Here is a 14129-nt window from a genome sequence, read left to right as displayed (position 1 = left end):
TTATATATTTATATATAAATATATATTTTATTTAACTTATTTTAATATATATTTTATATTTTAATATATATTTTATATTTTAATTTATAAATTATCTCTTAATTTATTATAATATTAAATTTTATTTAAAAATTTATTGTTAATTAATAATTTATTGTATATAAATTTAAATTTTAATATTTATAGACCAATAAATTAATTATTATATTAATCAAATTTAATTAATATTTATATATTATATTAATAACTAATTTTAATAGTTGATCTTAGTGACATACGAACAAAAGCTAAAAATATGATAAAATATAAAATAGAGTAGTAACACGTTTTAAGTAACGTGTTTAAATTGCGCATATAGTTCCATTTCAAGCATAATTTCACTTCTTAGTCGCTAGGTTCCACCACCAATTTTGGACCTTATCCACCACTACTTCACCGCCGAGATGTCGCCGGCGGCGGGTGTCAACGTCCCCCTCCTGCCGGAATCCACTGGATCCTCTACTCAACCGGCGTCAGTCTCTGGCGCCGTCTTCAACGTGGCGACGACCATCGTCGGAGCAGGAATCATGTCGATCCCGGCGATCCTAAAGGTCCTCGGCGTTATACCTGCGTTCGCCATGATTGCAGTGATCGCAGTTCTCGCTGAAGTGTCAGTTGAGTTTCTGTTGAGGTTCACGCACTCCGGCAAAACGACGACGTACGCCGGCGTCATGAGAGAAGCGTTCGGAACCTTCGGAGCACTTGCCGTACAAGTTTGTGTCATCGTCACAAACATTGGAGCCTTGATTCTATACCTAATTATTATTGGTCAGAATTTAATTCAATCTAATTCCTTTCTCATCAAAAAAGATAAGAAAATTGAGTGTTAATTACTCTGACTTAATTAATTAATGAATGAAAGTAACTCTTATGCTTTTGTTGTTTATGAATGAAAATAGTGTCCTAAAATAAGTGCCAAAATTGTACCTTTGTTTTTTTTTAATAACTTATTATGAAGTTATGATATTAAGCTAGCTTAGTTTGAGTGGTGAATATTTGTATAGAGAAGCTTGGCTTGTTTATTTAGTTGTTTTTAGGTCAAAGAAAGGATTTTATGAGTAATGAGTAGTAATTGTTTTTCATTTTATCATTTATTATCATTATTATTAATGTTTGTGGGTGAAATTTGGAGTGGTGAAACAGGGGATGTGCTATCTGGAAAGGGAAATGAAGGTGGAGAAGTGCACTTGGGCCTTCTGCAGCAGTGGTTTGGGATTCATTGGTGGAATTCCAGGGAATTTGCTTTGTTCATAACCTTGGTCTTTGTTATGCTTCCATTGGTCTTGTACAAACGTGTAGGTCAGTATTAAATTAATCTTTCAAAAACTTAGTTATAACATAATTTTTTGATGTTATTGGTGTTTTGAAATTTGCAGAATCCTTGAAGTACAGTTCAGCAGTGTCAACTTTTCTGGCAGTGGTGTTTGTTGCAATATGTTCTGGGATGGCAGTTGTTGCAGTCTTGCAAGGAAAAACACAAACCCCAAGATTGTTTCCTCGCTTAGATTACCAAACATCCTTCTTTGATCTCTTCACGGCAGTTCCAGTTGTAGTTACGGCCTTCACATTTCATTTCAATGGTACTTAATTAGTTACATGCCCGATTCACTACTTAGCATGTGATATTTGGTTTTGATAGTTGCCAAATTTGATCTTTTGTTTTTTATTTAGAACAAGCTTGAAATATTTACCTTGCTGATTATTTGGTATTGGCCTATTTGGTGTAATTGATGTATACTGATTTGACATTTCTTTGCAATTTTATTAGTTAGGCAATGTATGCATATAATTTAGTTAGTTGATTTAACTTGCAGTGCATCCAATTGGGTTTGAGCTTGCCAAGGCATCCCACATGACCAAAGCGGTTCGACTAGCCTTGATGCTCTGTGCTGTCATATACTTTGCAATCGGTCTATTCGGGTACCTCTTATTCGGAGACTCGACACAATCGGACATTCTGATCAATTTCGATCAGAATGCTGGTTCTGCAGTTGGTTCCTTGCTCAATGGTGTGGTCCGCATAAGCTATGCATTACACATCATGCTGGTGTTTCCTCTTTTGAACTTCTCCCTGAGAGCCAACATAGATGAACTCCTCTTCCCCAAGAAGCCTATGCTTGCCAATGACAACAAAAGATTTGTGATCCTTACTCTGGTGCTTCTAGTCGTCAGCTACCTTGCTGCCATAGCTATTCCGGATATTTGGTACTTCTTTCAGTTTCTGGGATCCACAACTGCGTTGTGCCTTGCCTTTGTTTTCCCAGGAGCTATTGTTTTAAGGTATTTTATCTCATTATCTTATTGGATTTGTTCACTTATCACACTATAGAATAGGATAAACTGATGAAGTGTGGGCCACACACTTAAGTAAGAACTATATTCCATTTTATAGTAATAGCTAATAAGGTGATAAGTCTCAAATGAATATATGAAAAATGGGTCATTATATAACTATTTTTATCTTATTGTTTCTTATTATACAAATACGATGGGACCAAAAATAAGAACTTACATTTACAATGTGTAATCATGCTATGTGTACATTAAAAAACAACCATTAAATTAATTATAATATAAAATACATATTGAAATACAAAATATCTATTAAAAATGAGTTAAATAATATATATTTATATATGTACATAATAATGGATTTGGTAATATTTTTTTATATGCACATAGTATTTTTACTGGAAGTGTTAGAATTGATGTCCTACTTTTGTGACAAAAAATATTTTTTCATTAAATACAAGAAAACAGAAGTTAGATCTGAAATAGAGACAACAAAATGAGAGACCTACAATACAAACATGTTTGGGATGCAAGAATTGTATGCATAAAAGCACACTTTTCATGCATGAGTGAATAAAACTGGTTGATAACATTGTTTGTTTCCAAATTTCAGGGATGCTTATGAGGTATCAACGAGAAGGGACAAAATTATAGCACTAGTTATGATTATACTAGCTGTAGTAACAAGTGTGATGGCCATTTCCACCAATGTATATAATGCTTTGAGTAGCAAGTCATGAAGTTGCTACCGTCTCCTTTTTTTCTCTCTAATTCTTTTTCTCCATTGGTATTGGTTTTTTTTTTTTTTTTTTTGGGACGGGTCCATTGGTATTATTTAGTCTTTAAGATTTGATTTGGGGTGTAGGGAGACACAACACAGTACTTTAGGTTGTGTTGTGTCCCTCTTGGTTTGTGTGAATGCAATCAATGCAATGTTGTTTGTTGTAAAATATTAAATAAAAAAAGAATTTAGCTAATCTATACCTTAAAAATATATGTTAAGATTATAAATTAAATTTTTAATGTATTTTTTATATTTATTAAATAAAAATATTTAAAATTATTTATTAATAATAAATTTATCATGTATTTTAAAAGTACATATTAGTTAGATCTAATAAAAAAAATTAAAATTCCAAACAAAATTTTGTATCCTTCATTCCTTTTATATAGTGCGGTGCCGTGCAAGCTTCTCGATGCCCACGACATCCATGCACACCTGCTTATTTTTTAATATATATTGAAGAAATTTGTTTATTTATCTAAAAATCAATATTATCGTTTTAGTATGATAATAAAATTCTACAAAAAGTTATGATTGATTGCTTTTCTTAATTAATTTATTATGACTATACTTATTCACAGTTTGAATATTGAAATGCAGAAGAGATATAGAATATTAGTTCGTCAAAAGAATGTTTTCAATTTTTTTTATCTTAATTGATTTTATAAGATATTGGTCACATAAAATTTTACTTGCTATATAAATTTTTTTCACGTTTTTCTTAATCGTATATAAAATTATATAAAATTAATCATGTTTATTAATCGGTCAATTCACATTATAATATTTTGTCTCTTTCAGTATAATTGTGCCACTACCACGTCATAAGAGTACCCTTATCCTATCCAAAATTGGTATGGACGGCACTCTCTGCAGATCTAACGTGACTACGGGAATAAACACATTCAACAATTGAGTCTCTAATATTGTATAAAAAAAGAAAATATCGAGAACATGAAAACATTCTAATAATTTTTCAAATTAGTCCCTGGCCAAACCTAAAAATATATGATTATATGTCCATATATTTGTAAGAATTTTAAGTTGATATATGTTATTTATAAAACATAGGCTCTATTAATATTTCATTATTTCTCATTAGGCTACTCTATTAACAAATTATAAAAGATTATGTCATTTATGTAAATGCATCATGCATGTTATTATTGTATATATTAATTTAAATAATTTATGAAATATTTTTTCATTAACATTTTTTAACTTTTCCATTGTACTCGAGTTGTGTTTGAAGCATTTTTTAATTAATATAAATGATCAAATATATCTTATATATTTAATTATTTATGCCATTTTATATATTAAATACATGAATGAAATGTTCTATCACTTTATGTGAAATAAGACTGCTTTTGTTTATAAGTACAGAATATACTAAAATAAGGATAGAGAGATATAAAATTGTGTTTGATACTTTGATAGATACTTAGATAAAGATATTATTTTTAAAAATACTTAATTAGTATATTTTATTTCTAGCTTGACATAAAAGACATAGAGATATTAATAAAAAATACAATTTATTTTTTATTTTTTTATTATTATTTTATTTTTTTATAATTATATTTTTTATTATTATATTTTTTTAAAATTTTTTGAATAAAAAATAAAATAAATTAAATTTTCATAATTTATTCTAATTTATTATTAAATAAAATATAAAAATATTAATTTTTGTATCTCTTCCTTTTATGTTTTATTTTTAATATCTTATCTTATTTTTAGTATCTTATCTTGTCTTGTTTTTAAAATCAAACGTAGCTTAAGAGATTTTTTTCGGTAAAAATTGTGAACCACAAATTCAATTTTTAAATTTTTTTTACTTTTAAATATTATGTAGTTGACATGAGCACGGTGGTTGTCTGCTCATTATAGCCATAAATTAGGATAAGGAAATAAACGTGAATCCACAAATTAAAAATAAGTAATTAAATATTAAGCGTCCATATCACAGGAAAAAAGGGAAAAAAAAGAAAAAAACAAAAAAAAGGAGAAGACATTGTAGCTTTGTCCAGAATCAGCTACATTGTTACCGAAGCGTGTGATCTGATTATCTGAATAGTGAATACAACACCCCCACTTCTACACCGAATAGGGCCAAGAGAAATTAAAAGAGCAAGTATAAAAAAGATTACAATTTTGATAAAATAGATTTTAAAATATATAAATGATAAAATGATAAAGATATATTTTATTTAATAAATTAAATCAAACATTTAGTTAATTTATTTATATACTAATATATAATTAATTTATTTATCAAATAAAATATATTTTAATAGTTAAATTTATAATCTAAGTTAAAATAATCACTTCTAATTGTTTTATTTAATTTATTTATCTATATATTTTCTTTTATATTCTTTCTAAATATTTTTAATAGAAATTTTTAAGAGCAACTTTAATAGAATATTTTTTTATATTTATTGTAATTGAACTGATTTAAAATGAAATTTAAATTGGATACAAATTTGAAATGGGATCGTTATTAATAAAGAGGGACAATTATTTTAAAGAACGAACAATTAATACAGTCATTTGTATTAGAGTAAAAGTCCTTTTCGATTTCTAATTAATCACCCGATAGACATTATGTCTCTTAACAATTATAAAAAACACAAATTGATTCCTACCTATTTTTATATTTGTTCAATTTAGTCTCTGTAACCGGTTAGCTCACACGCTGACGTGTCTACGTGGCGGTCTCTTTCGTAATAGGAACAAATCGCCCCTGAGTCCCTCAATTTCTCAACCGTCTAGTATGATCTCTTTATTGTTTCTCTTTCCCTCTCTTCCACTGCTGCCTCGTCCTTTTCCCTCTAAAACTCTCTCTCTCTCCACCTAAATCTCTCACTAAACTCAAGACCTGTAGGAAGAAGTTTAAACCTGTCGTCGACCACCGCGATTCCTCCGCCACCATCACGATCCCTCCGCCTTCCCTTTCACATGATCATGGCGCAACATCTACATAAAGATTCAGAACATGTGCCACCAGTACCTTAACATCAAGCAGAAGATCCAAGCTCTCTCGTTTCAATCTTTCAATTGATTCGATAATCTCAATCATCGGGAGAATGAATTTTCTTTATCACAAAGAAGTCTTCGAGGATATTTGATACGTGCTTCAAATGTTCGTCATATGAAGAGTTCAAGTATTATTTAGAAGATATATATTAGTTTATATTTTTAGAATATTTTAATTTAATTTGATGTATTTTAATTTTGTTTATTTAATTACTAGATTGGACCTTATGTTTGTGGGTTCAGGGTTTTCTATATTTTAACCTAATAAGAGGCTATAAATACCTCATAAACTAGGGTAGTCGTAACATAGAATGATTTAGAGGTTTGAAAACCCCTTTTTTGGTTTCGTGATAAAACCATGATGTGGACAATTGAGGTTGAGGAGTCCCTCTCTTGTTGCATCGGGGAATTGAGTAGAAGGTTGAGGAGTCCCTTCCATTCAATTCTCAAACTATGACGTTGACAAGTTAGGTTGAAGAGTCATTTTTTTGTTGCGCCAAGAAATTGGGTAGAAAGTAGAGTGATTCTCTTTGTACTCAATTTCAATCTATCCTTTTTGTTTATATTCAATTTCAATGTATCTTTTTTTTTATTTAGTTTGAATCCTTATCTTCTTGTTTATCTTTTATTTCTTTATCATTTGGTATCATATTTCAAGTATTAGATTAATTCTTATTAATCTATATTTGTTCTTCTTTTATCATAAAAAAAAGTCTAATGTTTGTCGCTTCTTTTTTTTTAAGTTCTTGTGTTCTTGTTTTCGTTTGTATTTCATTATTGTTTTGTCATTATTTTTTATTTATTGTTTAAAAAATAAAAAAAGTATACAGTACACAAACAAAAAAAAAAAAAACAAAAAGGAAAAAAAAGAAATTATCTTTCTTATAATTATTGTCCTTTTCATATACCATTTTTTCACCTACAAGATTCGAGGACGAATCTTTTTTGAAGAGGAGGAGAATGATACGTGCTTCAAATGTTCATCATATGAAGAGTTCAAGTGTTATTTAGAAGATATTAGTTTATATTTTTAGAATAATTTAATTTAATTTAATGTATTTTGATTTTGTTTATTTAATTACTAGATTGGGCCTTATGTTTGTGGGTTTATGATTTTCTATATTTTAACCTAATAAGAGGCTATAAATACCTCATAAACTAGGGTAGGCGTAACGTAGAATGATTTAGAGGTTTGAAAACTCCTTTTTTAGTTTCGTGATGAAACCATGATGTGAAAAATTGAGGTTGAGGAGTCCCTCTCTTGTTGCATCGGAAAATTGGGTAGAAGGTTAAGGAGTCCCTTCGATTCGATTCCCACACTATGGCGTTGACAAGTTAGGTTGAGGAATCTCTTTCTTGTTGCGTCAATAAATTGGGTAGAAAGTAGAGTGATTCTCTTTGTACTCAATTTCAATCTATCTTTTTTGTTTCTATTTTAATTTCAATGTATCTTTTTACTCCGTTTGAATCCTTATTTTCTTATAAAAAATAAAAAGATAAACAATACAAGAATTGAAATTGAATAGAAAAGATACATTGAAATTGAAATAAAAAACAAAAAGGATAGATTGAAATTGAATACAAAGAGAATCACTCTACTTTCTACCTAATTTCTTGACACAACAAGGAAGGGACTCCTCAACCTAACTTGTCAACACCATAGCTTGGGAATTGAATCGAAGGGACTCCTCAACCTTCTACCCAATTCCCCGATGCAACAAGAGAGGGACTCCTCAACCTCAATTGTCCACACCATGGTTTCATCACGAAACCAAAAATGGATTTTCAAACCTCTAAATCATTCTCTACTACGACTACAATAGCTAAAGAGGTATTTATAACCTCATATTAGGTTAAAACAAAGAAAACACTAAAGTCCATAAACATAAGATTCAATCTAGTAATTAAATAAACAAAATTAAATATATATCAAATTAAATTAAAATATTCTAAAAATATAAACTACTATCTTCTAAATAACACATGAACTCTTCGTATCACGAACACTTGAAGCACGTATCAATATTCCTTTATCTTTCTTGATTGCGAGAAACGGTTCTAATTCTGTGACTTCATTGCATAACTTTGGATTTTCAGTTCTGATGATGGTATTATTGATGATGATGATGAGTGTGATGAGGATGAGGAGGAGTGTGAGTGCGATGGTGATGATTTTGATGATGATTCTGAAGAGGAGGTGAGGCAGATTGGGAGTGTTGGGGTTAGGATTTTAGAGCTGAGGGAGGCAGTGGCGAAGAGGGAGGAGAGGAAGAGGGAGAGAGAGTGTTTCAGAGAAAGAGGGAGGAGGCGGTGGTGGAGAGGGATCAGAAGAAGCGGAGGAGGAATCACGCTGGATGGTCACGTAGACACGTTACTTGATACGTTAGTGTGGGACTTGCTACTGCCAACCGGTTGCAAGGATTAGATTGAACAAATACACAGATAAGTGGGACTGATTTGTGTTTTTATAATGGAAAAGTATTGGGTACCAAGAGTGAAACTGTCAACTTTTGACAACTCAATTAATAATTAATAATTTTAAATTATTTTAATAAATTTGAATTTCAAAAAATGACATTAATAAGAAATTTGAATAATAAGGATTATGTTGAATAACTGCTCACAAAGTCACTGTAATCAGCGTCCGTCGTCCTCCTATCATTGCGACATTTTCTTTCGGAGGGGTGGAAATCATGCAACTTGATCTCTTCAACAATGGCATGGTAGTTATTGACAGAAGAAAAATGTCGGTAAAGATTTTCACAAAAATATTGCATTGTAAGTATTGTTCTAAATCGACAATTAAACCTTAATCAACGTTTAGATTGTGTGTCACAAAAGCAAACCCAATAAAATTAACCAAAGTATTTAAATCTCGAGTCGTCTCTCAAGAAATTACAGGAAAGTGTGTTTATTATTGGTTATGGAAAAGTATTTTTGGGGTTTTAAATGTTGAAGAAGGAATGTAAATGACAAGACAATAAACTAATAACTAAGTAAGCTCTTAGCAAGGAAAGAGAATTAGAAGTCCTATCCTCATTATCATCGTCAATTGTGATGGTAAATGTGAATTGCCTTCACTTAGTTAACCTCTAACCAATAAAGAAAAGTCAAGTGCATACAATCAACTTGAGTTCACAAATCCTAGTCAACTCATAGTGAGAGATTAGACTTAGTGAAATTCAAGCTAACTGGCAATCTTCAATTACCAATCAACAAGAGACTTTGACAACTCAAGAGTCTCTAATTAATCAATCCAAGTCAAGAACATAAAAATCTAATTTAAAATCCAACCAAGCATTTTTTTTAAACACTTGGAAGGCACAAAATAAAAACATAGAAAACTAATAAGACATAGCAAAATCTAAGGCTAGCAATTGCAAGAGGAAACAATAACAACAAATTAAAGAAAGAAATCATAAACATAAAAACATAAATTGCATTAATATGGATTAAAGGAAACAAGAAGAATTCATAAATTAAATTGGCAACATAAGGAAATCAACAAGAGAAGTAGATAAACCAAAGTATTAGAACAAATAAAAGTAGAAGAAAACTAAATTAAAGTAAGGTAGAAATCTGAATTTGAGAAGGAACAAGCCTCTCTCTCTAGAAAACTACATCTAAACCTAAAAATGTGTATGAATGAAGAGTGAATGATTGATCCCCTTCCAACTTCACTCTGCAGCCTCTAATCTTCATTTTCGGGCTTGAAACTGGGTCAAAAGCAGCCCAGAAATCGTCCCCAGCGAATTCGCTTTACTGAGGCACATGACACTCGTCACGCGTACGTGTCGCTGAACGAATTCCTGGTCACACGTACGCGTCATCCAGCGTACGCGTAGCTCATACGTACGCGTCACTACCAGCTTCTGAAATTCTCAATTTCTTGTGTTCCTTCCATTTTTACATGCTTCCTTTCCATCCTCTAAGCCATTCCTGCCCTATAAACCCTGAAAACACTTAACAAACATATCACGGCATCGAATGGTAATAAGAGAGGATTAAAAATTAGCAATTTTAAAGCCAAAGAAGTATGTTTCAATCATAGCACAAATTCAGAAGGATTTATAAAATCATGCAATTTATATGAATAAGTGTAGAATAATTGACAAAATCCACTCAAATCAGTACAAAATAAACCATAAAATAGTGGCTCATCAGTTATTCATGGCCTTCAAGGTTTCGCTGCTCTGTTTTCTTGCGACATGGAGAGGATGACCTCGTTCTCGTTCGCGTTCCATCCAGATTATCGTTCTAGTCAACATATTAATACTTCCGGCTCGGTGCAGCCTGCTATCATGCGCCTGATGCTCAGATATGCCATGCTCCGTAACAATGACTTTAGCATCCTAGCCCTCCCTATAAAGGTTAAGTACGCTGAGCTTGTGACTCAGGTGCTGATTCGCCGCCGCTGCGATGCGCTGCCGTTCTAGCCCAATAACCATTGCGTCCCCGGTTCATTAGTGTGCCGCTGTTTTGTGACAGTGAAACCTGTTATCGCAAAAATTCGTGCTTGTTCCATCACCCGCATCGAACGTGTATCCCTCAACGTCATCCTAAAGCTGTGAACATAAATCCTGCATCCTTCGACGGCTTTGTTGATGGAACGTATATTTGGAGAAGAAAGAACGAATACATCATCCATTGATGTGGGTTATGAATGTTCTTCTATTGGAGGTGTCTTTTTATGTATGTGTCTTTAGGAAGTGTCCTTTTATACATGTGTCTTCTAATGGAGATTTTTTTATGGATGTGTCTTCTAATGGAGGAGGAAGGTCGGGAAGGGGCAGCCGTCGGGGTTGGAGGATGAGGCCGGACTTGAACGGTGAAAGATAGGGTTTCTTATGTTTACTAGTGGTAATTGAAAGTAAGAATAAATGACCATTTTTACCCATGAAAGATAACAACGCTGACATATGTACCCATGATAGATCGAAACTGATCTTATACCCACGAGAGTTGCCCTCCGTGTGACAAAAATACCCTATTTTGGTTAAGTACTTGCTTCGTTATTATCCGAACCTACGTGGCACCCCAATCCTCCAAAACCCTATCCTTCTTCAATTCCATTTCTAATTTCAATCAATCTATTCCTCTTTCATGACGGCAGCTTCCTCCTCCTCTGCCGCCACTGCTGCTCTTCCGTTACTTGGCACTATCGCTTCATCCTCGCGCTTTCCTTCCCAAATTTCAACTCTCCCTCTTTTCCAAACCCCTTTCATCAAACAGTGAGAAGCTCCAAACAATCACAAAACATCTATGGGGATGGGAAATACCATGCCATGCCTCCATCAAAAGCAAGCTTTGAAATTACTTGGCACTTTTGTCCAGAGAAAAAAAAAGCACAAAGTGAATGTGAATAATATTACTCTCAAGAAAAGCACTTGAACTCCGAAAGCAAAAACTTGTGTATAAATAAAAGCTGGTTCTGAACAACATAAATACGAACACATATCCTACTACTTTTTCACTACTCTAGCAAATAATAATGGCTTTGCTTAATCTCTTTTCCATCTTCATGCTTTTACCCTCATCATTTGAGGCTTCACTTTCATCAGCATCGAAACCCAAGACCTGAACTCCATGATTGCACAAGCCTACATGAACATCGAAAACCAAAACTCAGGCCTCGCCAACATCCAAAATGAGCTAGTCAAGATCAGCCCCCAAGCCCCACTTTCGTATTGAACGCCGCACTCGGTGAGCAAAGTTCACCACGTTCTCCGTGAGCAACCGCGAGCAACTAGACATAGAAGACTGTAAGGAGCTTCTAGACTATTCCGTTTTAGAGCTGGCATGGTCCATGGGAGGGATGAGAAGAATCCGTGGCAGAGATACAAGCGCGTAATAGGGTTGATAGATGGTGTTGATTTTGCGGAAAGTCAAGCCCGATGGAGAAGGGTTTGAAAAAGAGGGAGAGTTGGGAAAGAGAGCGTGAGAATGAGATGAAGGTGCAAAGGGACGGAAGAGCGGTGGTGGCGGCAGAGGAGGAGGAAGCTGCCGCCATGAAATAGGGATGGGTGGTTGAAATTAGAAATGAAATTGAAGAGGGATAGGGTTTTGGAGGGTTGGGTGCCACGTAGGTTTGGATAATAACAAGCAAGCACTTAACCGAAACAGGGTATTTTTGTCACACAAAGAGCAACTTTCGTGGGTACAAGATTAGTTTTGATCTATCATGGGTACATATGTCAGCGTTATCATCTTTTATGGGTACAAATAGTCATTTATTCTTAAAAGTAAATTAGGTTTATCATAAATAATTGGACATTTTTTTTAATGAGTTCTAGAGTCTAGCCCAATAAAATTTTGTAAGAGTTGGCAGAACCCGTCTTAATTATCTAGCGGGATTGTTCTATAATTATTAAAAAGTATAATGTCCATTGAGTACATAAATAGTTAGAGATCGAAAATAACTTTTACTCTTTATATAACCTATTAAACGAACATTTGAGGTTGTTATTGTAATATTGTGAGAAAGACTCAATGAAAATAAATAAGATGTACTCAACTGTATTCTTGTATTTTATTACTTTTTTTATTAATTTAATATATATATATATATATATATATAATGTAAATTCTTTTTTTAGTTATTCATAAAATTTTAAATTAAATTAATATTAAATATTAGAATAATAAATTTTATATTAAATTTTAAATTAATTTTTATAATATATAATTTCATAAATATTTATGTAATATTTTATAAAATTCGAAATAAAATTGAACTGAAACCAAATATCAGCGCTATTGAGAGTTGAGACCTTCTCTAATCCTAACCTTTTCATGTTTTCATCCAAATATTGGATCAAGATCTCTTATTTCGCTACTCTCTCTTCGTAATTTTGCCACTCTCCCTTTTATTTTATTTTTTTTCAAGAAAATTCTTGTTTGTACCCTGTTATCTTTCTTTATCCTAATCGTTTCTCAAGTAATATTTTTTTTTTTTTAGATTTCATCATCATCATCATCATCATCAATTTTCAGATTCTCTCTAATAATGAATAATTGTTTTGCAAAATAAATTAAACAATTAAAGTCTTGGTTCCATTTTCTAAAACAATTTAAACATAAAAAAGTTTGGATTTGGTTAAATCTGATTTATTGTAATTTTTAGATATTTCATTTTTATTTATGCATAATGTTAGAAATAATTAGCTCATTTTTCGTGTTTATTTTAGTTTAGGTCATATATTAAGTTAAATTTTTTGTGTCTCGAAATTTCTATGTTCAAGTAGTAAGAATTTCTATGTTTTGTGTAATGTTTATGCTAAACAAGCAGATTTTATATAAAGTTGATAAATAATATATATCAAAAGTTGAGAAAACTTCCAACACAGCTAAAGAAATAAGAGAATTTCATAAAGAGTAAAGATTTCTATATTTTAGTAGATTTATTATGGTTTAATAGAACTTTTTAGTTCCTATTTATTTGTTGAAATTTATTATTATTATTTTTTCTCTTTGATTCCTTATTTATTTGATTACATTTTGTCATTGCTACTAATAGACTATATCAGTGGGTTCCATAGTACAATTTATATTCTTAAGTAGACAACAAAAAAAATATTATATTCTTAAAAAATGTAACTCTTTTTGTTGATATCTCAAAAATCATTTAAAAGGTATTAAAACAAGAGAAATGTTAAGGATCACTAAAATTTATTATTTTTTGTTATTATTTAATTATTAATTTAATTTTTTTAATATAATTCTTTTAATCTAATAATTTATCAACATATTTTATTATATATTTTTAAATATTAATAATTAAGTGATAGAAAAATAATAAATTATGATCATTCTCTAGCATTTTTCTTAAAACAAAGCTAATTGTAAATGTAATATATCTTATGCATAGTGTAATATTATCGAATTCTATTAAAATTTTATATACTTTTAGTGTAATATATTATGGAGCAATTGAATATATATTTTTTCACATATTATATTACGAATTTGTTTA

At 31.2% G+C, this 14129-nt stretch overlaps 1 protein-coding gene across 1 annotated transcript; it reads left to right on the top strand.

Annotated features, from left to right (window-relative positions):
• Window positions 1-268: 268 nt before the first annotated feature.
• Window positions 269-3308, top strand: LOC112782856 (amino acid transporter AVT6C). The gene is made up of 5 exons (XM_025825490.2): window positions 269-807; window positions 1183-1338; window positions 1416-1619; window positions 1854-2319; window positions 2945-3308. The coding sequence occupies exons 1-5, from the start codon at window positions 444-446 to the stop codon at window positions 3069-3071; spliced, it is 1317 nt and encodes a 438-aa protein (XP_025681275.1). The 5' UTR covers window positions 269-443; the 3' UTR covers window positions 3072-3308.
• The last annotated feature ends 10821 nt before the right edge of the window (window positions 3309-14129 follow it).

This window comes from Arachis hypogaea, chromosome 20, assembly GCF_003086295.3.
Source record: "Arachis hypogaea cultivar Tifrunner chromosome 20, arahy.Tifrunner.gnm2.J5K5, whole genome shotgun sequence".
NCBI lineage: Eukaryota > Viridiplantae > Streptophyta > Magnoliopsida > Fabales > Fabaceae > Arachis > Arachis hypogaea.
This window is presented reverse-complemented; position numbering and strand designations above follow the sequence as displayed.